The sequence below is a fragment of the Amphiprion ocellaris genome, chromosome 14 (assembly GCF_022539595.1).
Source record: "Amphiprion ocellaris isolate individual 3 ecotype Okinawa chromosome 14, ASM2253959v1, whole genome shotgun sequence".
Classification (NCBI taxonomy): domain Eukaryota; kingdom Metazoa; phylum Chordata; class Actinopteri; family Pomacentridae; genus Amphiprion; species Amphiprion ocellaris.
This window is the reverse complement of record NC_072779.1, coordinates 22,759,680-22,773,397: the sequence shown is the minus strand read 5'-3', so window position 1 is coordinate 22,773,397 and position 13,718 is coordinate 22,759,680. Positions and strand designations below refer to the sequence as shown.

Here is a 13,718-nt window from a genome sequence, read left to right as displayed (position 1 = left end):
ATAGAAGAATGTCAACCTGCCTGAGGAGAGAAGGCTTGCAGTCAGTAACTTCTTTTAAATCACTTCTTAAAATCCACTTTTATAGACTTGCTTTTAGATGAAGTATACATTTAGCTTTATTTAATTTTAGTGCTCTGTATTGTGTCATGTTTACTTTAGATGTTCTCTCTTGTTTTATCTTAATTTTACCTGCCTGGTTCTTTGGTGTTATGTCGTTGCTCTAATTCTTTTGACTTTTAATTTTAACCCTCAGTCTTATTCTTTAATTTTCAAACTGCCTAGATCCCTTGTTTGACTTGCGTGCTAATCTAGCTAATTATTCATTCAATTTATTAGCGTTTTTACTATTTCTTTTAATTGACTGCTCTGACTTGTCTCCTATATCTTGCTTGATTGTCTGTGTTGCATGTTTTGGGTGTCAAATGTCAAAGCACTTTGTGAACACTGTTCCTAAGGATGCTAATATATATAAAGTCATTATTATAACCTCCATTTTGTTGAAACTTTTCCATTCTTTTCCTCCAGCTGTTGCTGCTCTCCGTCCCTCCAAGTTTATGCACTGCATCACTTCTTGTATGATATTATCTGGGATAAAGATTCAGGGTAGTAATAGAAATATTACAGTTTCTTTAAAAGTATACAAGGTAACTTAAAAATTTTAATGGATTGACATCAAAAAGATGTTTTTTGAGGAATAGCTGAAAAATGAATTGATAAAAACTTTCCATTACAAAGATATTGGGAGAAAACAACCTCACTGGGTCATTTTTGACCCACTTATTAATCTAAGGGTTAAAGACATTCAATTTGAAAATGTAATGAATTTTTTGCACAATTTACATCTCCACTGTGCTTTGCTGGAATAAAAGCAAAACAGAACGGCAAAGCTGAGGAGTGTAGCAGCCCTTCACTCTAAAAAGTAAACCCTGGGACCGATTCCTACCACTCAATTAAATGCATGTTTGCAAGTGAAAAATGTACTGATTTAGATAAACCTGAAAAGTTGCAAACAATATTATTTGCACATATCAAAACCCGTTCACATATGACAGTATTGCACAAGATGTTAACATTTGCATATTTGCAAGATTTTTATTTTTTTCACTATTTTTATTTTATCTTATTTTCATTATATTCTATTTTATTTTATTTGTTATTTCAGTTGTGTGAAGGGAACTCGCAAAGTAAGAATTTCATTACTCAGGGTAACCACTGTGTTTCTGCTGTGTATATGACAATAAAGTTCTTGAATCTTGAATGATGGGTAAGGATGGCATAACAGCACATCATCTTAATATTGTGTGTAACTTAAACACAGATTTCTGCAGTAGCAGCTAAGACTGAATTCATTTGGCTTAAAAACTAAATCTTCCATCACCTTGAGGTCGAGGTTTGCCAACTTAAAAACTTTTGTTCAGAAAGGTTGCAATTAGGTGGATAGCACTTAACAATAAATTTGAAATAACATGGAAATAGCAGTTGAAGCTATTTATTTTTTTATGAGCAATGAATTTGTATTTATGCTACCAATCATGTAATCAACAGTACCTTGATGGTGGAGGAAACGCTGCTTCCCCTAACTCGGTGTATTTTACTGATGAACATAATTTCATCAGAAATTGCATTGTTGCATTATATTGTGTTTATGTTGGGCTCAAACATTAGTTTGAAGAGTGCAACATACCATCTATTCAGTAATTTTATTAGCTTCTAAATGTATATGGTGTGACAGTATACTTTTAAAGGTGAGTAAAAGTGTGCACAGCCAGAAATGAGCAGTTCTAAGTGTTACATTTTTCTTACAAGAAACCAAATTAATCCCTACATCATTTCCAGAAATTCTAATTCTCACTGTGGGCAACAGAGAAAGTCAAACTACATGAATGACAGTCAATCAAACCCACAAATGTGCACATATCGGCTTGTGTTTTATTTCTGCTCTTGGTATTAATTGCTCTAAAATGTTTTAAGTAGATTCAGACATCTACCACCTGACCTCTTAATTATTTGTCTGATTCATCAATAGATGCCGGATGTGTGGACGTTACGAGGGTCACCTAAAGGCAACATGTGAGCACCCAGAGGCACACACATGCCTTTGAATCACCATTTTAGCCAGCCCCCTGTCGTCTGCACTCATTATTACGTTTCAAAAACAGGTGGGATCAGAAGCAGTGCAGCAAGCAGGAGCCACAGACAGATGTGGACCAGAACTGCCCTTGTAATGCACAAAAAAGCTGACTGGACAGCTTCTCAAAAAAGTAATGCTAAAAGGAGGATAAGTCATAGTCCATGTTAATTGGACAAATTGAAATGGCCTCAGAAAATTCAACATAGAGCACACAGTAGCTGTGTAAAGGAGCTGTAACACACTCTCAAAAAACAAGCAGAAAGTTGTGAATTAAAATGTGATAACAACCCTGCTCCAGATTTGTAGTGACCAGCAGACACCTGTGGTGAAAAGTGTAGCTTAGACTTTGCCTGCCTGGATTATGTGTTTTATGATATGATTCACTGCAATATTACTACTAGCATTAAACAGCCTATAAAGTGCCAGTGCAGATTCATGTGTGTAGGTTGGTGAGAAATGTAGGCTTGAGAGTAAATGATATAGAAGACTGCAACTCTGTTTTCTACCCGTAGCAGCGGGCAGACATCTTTATTTAGATTCAGAAACAAATGTTTAACTTGGACAAGGGCAGAGCCAAGAGGTGATCTGATGAGGCCTTCACAGAGTAAAGTCTGGCCACCTCTCTGGCCTTTCTACACAATCAATAGTTAAGCCCATCAGAGAGCTCGCCATGTACTCATAGAACTGGAGTTACAATAAGTACTATTTTTCTTGCAGAACTTCTTCATAAAACTCATTTTCTAATGCTGTTGTTTCTACACAAACACATTTCAACAGTGCAGCCTATATATCTATTCAACCACATGCAAGCAAGCAGCTCTAACCAACAACAAAAATCCAGAAATCCATCCATCCATTATCTATACACCACTTACTCCTCATTAGGGTCACGGGGGGCTGGAGCCTACTTGACTTGTGGGACACCATGGACAGGTCACCAGTCTATCACAGGGCTACATACAGAGACAAACAGTCATACTCACATTCACACCTACGGACCATTTAGAGTTACCAATTAACCTCAGCATGTTTTTTGGACTGTGGGAGGAAGCTGGAGAACCCAGAGAAAACTTCCACATGCACAGGGAGAACATGCAAACTCCGTGCAGAGAATTGGGCTGCACAGGTGATCGGTGGTTAGCACTGTTGCCTTGCAGCTAGAAGATCCCCGGTTCGCGTCCTGGCCTGGGCCTGGAATCTTTCTGCATGGAGTTTGCAGGTTCTCCCTGTGCATGCGTGGGTTTTCTCCGCGTTCTCCATCTTATTCCGACAGTCTGAAAATATGCTGAGGTTAATTGATTATTCTAAATTGCCTGTAGGTGTGAATGCGAATGTGATTGTTTGTCTCTATATGTAGCCCTGCGACAGACTGGCAACCTGTCTAGGGTGTCCCCTGCCTTGGCCCCAAGTCAGCTGGGATAGACTCCAGCACCCCCACGACCCTAATGAGGATTAAACAGTGTATAGATAATGGATGGATGGAAGTCCGTTTGTACATGCGTTCTGAGAACAAGAACACTTCTGACACAGGATTACAACTATTGTTAGGATTTATTTTTAAAGTACTGCTAGCTGAACACTAAAATTGATATTACATATGAGTGTTATAATATTGATAATAATAACCATTTAATCTGCAATGAATCCATGAGTTGTGCTTGACCTTCAAAAGGAAAGAGATGGAGCTAAGCTCTAACTCAAAGCTCTGATGGACACAGACAGGTCAGGCTAGAAAGATTCAGCCACTTACAAAAAATGCTTCTTCTTCTTCTGCACATACACACACTAACAAAGATAGAGCTTTGGCCTTTATGCACAGCACATTCCTGCTTTCTTATAATGTAACAATTAATTTTACTGAACCTGCTAGCTGAAGGTTGTTTGAGGGAGAAACCATAATAATCCTCCCTGAGGAACACTTGCATCCCCCCTACGAGATACCACTAATGGCTACATCACATGTCCGCTAACAATGGAATAATACTAACTGGTAGAAAGCGGGAAAAAGTTTGCAGGAGGGTTCATTTCACAGGGTGCGGCTCCTGGAGAATGGATGAATCGTGTGCCAAGAGATACGGACATACCTGTGCACCAACTAATGGGAGAACTGAGTCTAAACCACGGTTATCCCCACCTTTAGCCAATCACATTTCAATATTTGAATTATATGTTTGTGTTTTATAACCAATCACATTTCACCATACTGAATAAAATGTTCTGTTCATAGCAAACTTTATCCTTTTCTGGGAGGCTGTTCCAAACAGAAAAGGTCCTTGTACAAGATTCTTTTAAAACACTGATATTTAGAAAATAAACAGCTTAATTGGAAAGAAGTAGTTTGTCTTCTATCTCAAAAAAACGAACACACTCAACACTATTGCTTATAATATTACTTGTAATTGTCACGTGACTTAAATTGGAATTCTAAAATATATCAATAATTTTAAAAAAGCATTACTTTTTTCTTAAAGGTTAAATTAAAAGCTTATTATACTGTATATAAGTTCCTATGCATATGTCTTGGCTGAAGAAGCAAATGATAAGCTGTGTTTCCATCACTGCCCCCAGACGGTTAAATGAGATCCTTGGTTCTTCCAGGTTTTCAAACATTGCCGGTTAATTAACTCTGAGGGAAAACATGGATTAGCTCTGTAACCCTAATGTAAGATAGTGCAGAAACTGGGGTTTAGAATGACTGGAATGTATGAGCGGCTGTACAGAGAGACGAACTGGGGACAGGAGCCCCTTATCAGGTTTAACTGGGTAAAGCTTTGACTCTAGAGCAGCATCATAACATGCTGGAAATAAGACTGAAAGCAGAAAAGCTTAGTGGAGTTCTGTGTGCCCATTTCCCATGTGTTATTCACTCTGTAGTAACAATGTATTTGATTGGCCAGGCGTCCAGTGCACTTATCCAATCACACTCCAGTTAGCTGTTACCAGGAAGCACAGGACGCGATGAGTGAGCTTACCCGCTCCTGACTGCTTTATGGTTGCTGGCGTGTTAGTTGGCAGCAAGAAGCCACTTCTATGAAAACAAAGCGTTGTATTTATTGAACACCATGATTTCTATTTCGCACTAAGCATGAGTCTGTCGATCTCAGCTTAGTAGCGCCAGCAGTGACGGCAAATACTACAGTGGAAGGGTTACTGCTAACTACCGAAGCTAACGCTACCTATACAGCCGAAGTTGTTTGACTAGAGCTGATAATAACATCCTGAGCATCGTTCCTACAATGCTATTCATACACACCAGCGTTTAAGTGTTTGACCCGTCAACTAAGCAACCTTAAAACGTTGCAGAAAACATGGCTAACACCGTGCTGGAAGTCGGTACCGGCGTTTTTGTCATTGCCGTGGTCTGGATTGCTGCTCTTGTGTTTGGGATGATGCTGCTCAGAGCATCTGGATCCGCGAAGTAAGTGAGACAGCAGCTCATATATACACACACACACACCCCTCAAAGTCCGATGGAAGATATTTACCTTATATAAATTTATTATTTATGAGGAAAAGCCTCTATACGAGACCGGTAACTCATATCTAAATCATTCAGTGCCTTATTCCTTTGATATTTCATGTGAATTCCTTGTCAGTGAAAGTGCACACACCGTGCAACGTTTATACCTTCAATTAGGGCATTATTAGAGGGAGTTAATACATTCGGCATATTCATGATTCACCAGGTGACTAGGTATTACTGTTTTGTGGCACAGCATCAACGATGCTGTGCCACAAAGCGATCGTCTCCAAAAAAAAAAAAAGCTCTTTGCGGTCCGAGAGAAAATGTACCTCGATCTGCATTATTTTACCTGCTTTGTGTTCTACAATATAAACAATCCAATTCTCTGTAATGATTTGAAATTCAATTCAAAGTGATTTCAGCGTCTACACTGTTAATAATACATCAGGATGGCTGGTTTCATTCATTAGGCTTATATTTTATGAAATATAGCCCATTGGATAATTATAAAAGATAATTTCTTAATTTTTAATGCCCATCTAAATGATGTTATTTACAGTTTACAAGGGGTTATTAGACGTATCGAACACATACAGCCTAAACACTGACAACAATGCAATAGTATTGCTTGCAGTCATCCTAAATGTCAGGCCTGACAACACTATAAAATGCTAAAAGTTCATTGGTCTCATTTATATAGTTACAAGAAATGTAAGCATCCCAAAGATACACATTTTGCTATTACCACACAAGACATACAGTTAAATGTGTTTGCATGTTATGGCTGTTTGAACCAGGTAAAAGCAGCTGTAAATGGAAATAAACAGGACAACACACCATAAACAGGAAGCCACTTTTTGGTAGACAATCACTTTTTGGCACTATTGATTACAGTGTTGTAAGGTGGTAACTGTGATAATATCAAGAGCTTAAAAACTGATTGATACTCGAATTAATCAAAGTGTACCCAGATTCATAAAACATTATATGGTGTCTTTTAGCAGAAAGAAACATAATGTGATGCACTGATGCTTTACCTCTTATATCTGACACATTTTTGTTGCCTACCAAAAATCTACTTCTGCTCTTTGAAACAATTAATTATGCTCACTACTGATTGGTGGGAAAATATACCTTACAATCCATGCTGATTATCACTTCAGACCATGATACTACTGAAATCAGTTAATGTTTATTTTTGTGTAGTATCCTCTGCGACACCAAAGACTGTGCAATTACGGTAAAGCTTAAATGCGTTACACATGGTGCTATTTACTTGATTGGAAAGTTAACAACTTTTTAAAAGCACAATAAAAGCTGCCATTCTTTAGATTGGGCCTTTTATATTGGCATTACCCTCACATAACCCTGTGTTTACTGCAAGTCTTACAGAGAACATTGAATCAGTTGTGGGAGCCCTAATGCTGTCCTCTTTGTTTGAACTGTATGTGCCCTGCTAGGCTAGGAGTTATCCCTGTTTTTCTCTTGGCTCTTACCATCACTTTGGCGCTGGTGTTATTTCCTCGCACCCCAGAGACGCCGCCGCCTTTCAAAGAGATAGAGGTGAGCTCCAGTCACTAATCTACATACTTTAACACACACTCACAAATTCAAACTAGAGGGTGAGTTTATTCGTGACTACTGCTCTGCATTGTCAGCCAACTAAACTTAAATTCAAATCTTGTGCCTGCCTAGAATATGAATGGGTATGTTTTCACTCATTGTTCTGTCCAACCCATTAAAAGGCAGTTTAAACTTACTATACTGCCAAATCCACGACATGGAAATACTCTGAATCGATTTAATACATTGAAAACACAGAGATTTGGGGTATTTTCTTCTGTTACTGAGACTTGTGCTTAATGACAGCATCATGTAGGTCACTTGAAAATTGAAGCAGGCCTGGGCTGTAAACAGTCTTGATGTATAGCCACTTGGCATGTGGTAACACAGAAAAGCTTTAGGTTTGGTGTGAAAAGTGAGGATTCAGGGCCCAAAAACACTACACTAACTTTGCTGAGTGGCCATCTCATGTACACAAAGTTTTATCACATAGTGCCTGCTTGCATGATGCACAATGACAAGTCAGTACAGTGGGACGTTTCATTACTTGGCGGCGGAGTTATGTGACAATCCGTGTACGTTTGTCTGTCGGTCTGTCTGTTTGTCTGTTAGCAATATTACTCAAAAACGGACTAACAGATTTGGATGAAATTTTCAGGGAAGGTCAGAAATGACACAAGGACAAAGTGATTCACCCCCACTACATATTTAGGTCATGCAATTCGGTATCGGTACATAATGTACACGTGCATAACACACGCCTGCGCTCACCGCAAGGTAGTTCTTTGTTATAGATTTCATCTGTCGGAAATGATACGACTGAGCTGCCTTGGCAAAGTACTGCGCTCTCTGAGTGCTTTTCTTGTAAGAGATGTGTGCTCTCAGTATCTGATTGGGTTACTCACATTTTGTTGTTGTGTGAGTACTTGTCTAGCTATTTTTTTTGTGAGGACTGCTTTGAGTTTTCGACCATCAAGTAAGGCTATTTTTGAAATATGAGAACCTTTTGGTCAGTCTTAGTTTTTTCACAACCTTTTAAATGACTGATTGAGGGTGAAGACTTGGTTTAAAAGTAAATGTTCGGGATTAGATTTAGGATTGGTTTAGCACTTAGTTGTGATGGTTAAGGTGAGGGTAAGGGGGAAAGGAAATCTGTTATGTCAGTAAGTGTCCACACATAGATAGCCATACAAATGTGTGTGTGTTTATGGACACAACCCAGAAAGGCAAAGCTCAGGTCATACAGTGTTGTAACTAAGAGCAGAATTAGTTTCCTTTATTTTTACTGACTGAGGACAAAGACTCCAGTTCGATGTGAGGTATAAACTAGTTGTCCTGCAGGAAACCTTAACTCTGCCATACTGTAAGCCAGTATCCGCAGCACTGTATGCCTGTAAATAGTGTCACTGTGTGCACTTCTGTGCATGTGCTTGTCGTAAAGGCCTGTTCTGCTTTATCTTAGTCCAACAGCAACACAGAACAAACACTCCCCCATGTTGCCTCCGGGTTGTGCCAATAAGCCGGCCAGATCTGCCAAGCAAGCTGCCACCCCATAGAAATAGCAGAGCAGAGCCCCATCCTGGCCAGCTCATGTTTTATAGCTTTTGTGCAAAGGCAGACACCACACCAGCAACAAAAAAAGAGAGAGGAGCAAAATGTAACTTCCTGGATTTCTGTACAAGGCTTCAGAGTAAAAGTAATCCATGTACAGAGACTGTAAACTGATTCCAGAGTTTAAAAAGGTTACATGTATAAATCAGTTCAGGAAAAACATGACAATCTGAGGTTTGCTTTGTGTGGAGTAGTCAATCTTTAGTCACCACCAAGAGGCCTGTTAATTCTCTAATTCAGATATATGATACAAAAAATGTTGTTTAAAAAAACAGCTTACATTATTGTAGATGGTTACAGCTATAAGAAATCATCCCAAATCATTCTTTAACGCTTCATTCAGGCTTTGCATATTTTAAGGGGTAGTTAATAGAATACAGTAGAATAGAATTTTAGTCTACAAATGTGTGAAAAGATTTCAACTCATACATTAATTAAAACCTTAAAATTAAAACACAGACATGTACCACACATTACTGAAAAAATCCCAACAAACTGTCAGAAAAACGCCAAAAAATTAAAATAATTAAAAGGAATGAATGAAATTAGTGAGAGGATGGGAAGATCTGTTTCATTCTAAAATCAATTAGAATAGAATAGAATAGAATAGAATAGAATAGAATAGAATAGAATAGAATAGAATAGAATAGAATAGAATAGAATAGAATAGCTTTATTGTCATCATACATGAGGCATGACGAAAACATAAATAGCTGCCACTGGACTGTGCATTGATAACAAGCTAAATTAACAACAATGAATAATAAATTCAAATGTACATATAAAACAAGACTATATTAAGAATCATAACATAATACAGTACTATCAAAAACTGAAATTGTTGGTGTTAAATCTACCTCCCCCATCAGATCAGAAACAGTATGAAACAAAGGCAAACACGGATGTGAGGATAAAAAAAATGTAAAAAAATATCCACTGGGGACAACCAGTGACATTTTATAGTTGTGTTGGACCAGAGTTGTTTTCACACATACAAAACCTGAAACTTAGTCGCAAGCGGAAAGATAATGTGTGTGTGAGAAATCTCTAACCTCTCGCTGTTAAACAAAAGTAAAATATCATCGTGTCAATTAGGGCAGTCCCAGACTAGGGGTGGGGGTGGTTTTCTACCACACCTCCCTTCTCCACCCCCTGCCTCCCTGCTCCCACCCGTGCACCAAGTGGCACATTAATAAAACATTGCCCACACTTTGGGCTCATGCTTGCTGCGTAATTGGCAAATTAAAAAGTGAGATGTGTTAAATGCATCCATAAGAGACAGCATACATCATCTGCACCTCTCGTAGACACCAGTGGGGTTACACACACACACCTACTCTCATTCTACAACTTTCCGTGTGAAATCTCTCTCCAGACAGCAGTAGGGCTGCTGTATTCCGTCTATTATCTGGCTTTAGGGCGTTACACAGTTTGTGTTCTCGCATTCATGGGTGGCTCATGATGGAAATATTAACAAAGACCCAGAGCTATAATTGAAGTGTTGATTAAATCTTTTAATGGCAACTTTAACAACTCCAAACTTCTCCGAACCCAAGAAGCAGAAACATCAGTCTAGAAGATCTGTTGTCTCTCCAAGCCCTGCGTCTCGCTCGCTTTACATCCCCTAATCGATGTTTTCTCTGCAGTGCTGTGTGGTTTTGTGCCCTCGCTGATCATCTATCTAGATAAGAAACAGCAGGATCCAAAAATAAAGAGAACCCCAAAGCAACATTATATTTTGGTAGTTGTGATAAAACAGTGAAACAGCAAACATGCTATTTCTTCGATCACAGGTTTTTCTGTAAACAAGCAAAGTTTGACAGCCAAATTCATTCATTATGTGGTCATCTATCATAAATACCACACAGCAAATTCTCACAGTCACACTTACAGTGCTCCTGCTTATCTTTCTATCTCTGTGTACTACAGGAAATCATTTTCTATGTCTAAAATAACCAGAGGCTGTACGTACACAACTGGTTAATGTTCAGACACAGGCTGCCTGTATTATTGGGCTGTCTTCAATTTAAATGATATTCTCGAGGTTAATAAAACGACAGTTTTGAACAGCAGGGACTAAAAGACACTGTTTCATGTCATGATTGACCAATGTGCCTTGTGGTAAATAAGGCCAGTATTTGTGTAGATACCCATGTAGGGGATCCTTGGCTTACATCAGTGTTCCGTTCCTATGGCCCAACATAAGTCAATTTTCCCCCTAAGTTGAAACTCCATCAGAAGAGTCTGACTTACGCGTGGGAGCCATAATGAAGGGCAAAAAGTTAGCGAATGTAGCACAATCAAAGGTGGCGTACAGCCAGCGAAGGTAAACAAAGCCGTCTTATAGCACCACGTGACGACATATTCGTCCGCTCCGCTCGCCAACCAGCCATGTAACCAGTTCCGACGTGACGACCAAACACCGTAGGTCAAGGTTGTCGTAAACCGAGTATCCCCTGTAGTCCATTGTTGAATCAATGCATTCATATATGAATACACTCAAAATATACAGTATAGTTGTATGTTTTAATTGGATTTGAAATCTGAGGTACAGGGGAAACCGTCAGTGTACAATATTTGACTGCTGCACTTGCACGTCAATCACAAATTGCAGATAACTTTCCAAGTTCTCCAGTCCTCTACCATGCTGATGCATGGTTTTGGTGCGATGTTTATTTTTATTAGGTAAAAGGGATACATTAAGACAAAGAAGATGATCTCATGCTGGTCACAGATTACATGTTGCAAATTTTATGAAATGGGGCCCAGAACAGCACGTCTGCTGAATGCAGCACAGAGTTAAGCAATCCAGGAATTTCCAGATATCTCAAATTACATCTAACTGTATTCTTGTTGACAAACACACAATCTTCTCTCAAGTTCCACAACTGACAACAGTGAGTAGTTTGTCTGAAAAAGAAACTAGTTCAGCTGTAACCTTCCTCAATGGTGATGCTGTATGTCCTGGAGCTGGAGCTGTGGATAGGGTGAGGGGGCTAGATGACTGCTTGATATCTAAGACTCTTGAAGCTCCTCCATAGTTATTCTGCCTTGTCAACTGTGAATTATATCAATTGGTTTTGGTATCATTTTGAATTAAAGGTTTAATTAAAACGTAAAACACACATATGGCAAGTTACTGAAAAATTCCAAACAAACCCAGAAATCCATCCATCCATAATCTATACACCACTTAATCCTTATTAGGGTCGTGGGGGGCTGGAGCCTATCCCAGCTGATTTAGGGTGAAGGCAGGGGACACCTTGGACAGATCACCAGTCTATCACAGAGCTACACATAGAGACAAACAATCACACTCACATTCACACCTACGGACCATTTAGAGTTACCAATTAACCTCAGCATGTTTTTGGACTGTGGGAGGAAGCTGGGGAACCCAGAGAAAATCCACACATGCACAGGGAGGATATGCAAACTCCATGCAGAAAAGTGGGCTGCACAGGTGATTGGTGGTTAGCACTGTCACCTTGCAGCTAGAAGATCCCCGGTTCGCTTCCCGGCCTGGGCCTGAGGTCTTTCTACATGGAGTTTGCATGTTCTCCCTGTGCATGCATGGGTTTTCTTCAGCTTCCTCCCACTCCCTAATGAATATTAAGTGAAGCATAGATAATGGATGAATGGATAATTAAAAGTTGAACAACAGGATGCAAGTTGTCTCCTCATTCATTCTACTTGTATGCGACTTAGAGGTTTCAAGTTTCCACATCACACTTGTAGAAGCGGTATTACCACAACTGCTGGTAAACATGTTAAACTGAGATTTGGGGCGACCACACTGAGCATGTCCTTCATCAGTTAAATCTACACACACATCATTCTGCACAGTGAAGAAATAATAAGCAAAGCGAAACAAAGAAAATTTGATTTAACTTTTAAATGCAGCCAGTACCAGTAGATTTGTCATTTTGTGTCTATCTATATGCTCACAACCTATTCACAGCCTCACATAAGGCCACTGCACAGCTCCGTGAAAGCCCTCTGATGACATCTAGTGGATAACAGAGGAAATACTGAATTTATGAAGTATAATGTATTTCCTATTCAATAGATACTGTTTAGGCATCACTGCTTTAGTGTGTTGCTACAAACTTGTAACGGATTCGCTGTTTACTCTGCAGATAGTGGACACTTTGTTCATCGGCCGCTATGTGCTCCTGGCCGTGGTGAGTGCGGTCTTTCTTGTGGCGTTCTTCATGCTGCTTCCCTTTCATTTCCTGGAACCGGTATATGCCAAGGCCTTAAGAACACACTAGAGATGCCAGGGTCAGAGCTGCCACTTGGATCACACTGTTGATGTACACAAGCATTAAGACAAGCAGCGCTGGTGAGTAGCAAGAAGCCCCCCTTTGTGTGAAAACAGACTGGAGAATGCATCCTAAACAGAAACAGCAGGAGAAACAATGTTGTCTTCATGGACTACTGTTTGTGGGTTTGTTGACTGTTTATACCCAACAGACAATACCTAGGTTGTTTCCTTTTATTATGTATCATTTCACACAAGCAATAATACATAGTCAAGTTTTTTATTTATTTTTTAAATTTGATCTATTTGAGTACTACTGTAATTCAGTGTTACCCAACAGTCATTGTTCACCTTTTTATCAATTAAAAAAAAACGTATTTACTTATTTATCTGTGTGATTGACATTTTTCTGTTTTCTACTTTTTCATTCAAGGTGAGATGACATGTCATTGTGTTACTGACGGTACACGATGCACATTTAACTCAGGACTTTAAGAAAAAGTTGTTCTTTAAAAATCAAGATCAGGGGTGTCGACTCATTTTAGTTCAGGGGACACATTCAGCCCAATTTGATCTCAAGTGGGCCTGACCAGTAAAATCAGTGAATAATAACCTAAAAATAACCACAACTCGTAATTTTCTCTCAGTTTTAGTGCAAAAAAAGTACATTCTGAAAATGTTCACAC

At 39.1% G+C, this 13,718-nt stretch overlaps 1 protein-coding gene across 1 annotated transcript; it reads left to right on the top strand.

The window, feature by feature from the left end:
- Positions 1–5,091: 5,091 nt before the first annotated feature.
- On the top strand, positions 5,092–13,417 carry tmem218 (transmembrane protein 218). The gene is made up of 3 exons (XM_023269722.3): positions 5,092–5,549; positions 7,055–7,157; positions 12,908–13,417. The coding sequence occupies exons 1-3, from the start codon at positions 5,440–5,442 to the stop codon at positions 13,040–13,042; spliced, it is 348 nt and encodes a 115-aa protein (XP_023125490.1). The 5' UTR covers positions 5,092–5,439; the 3' UTR covers positions 13,043–13,417.
- The last annotated feature ends 301 nt before the right edge of the window (positions 13,418–13,718 follow it).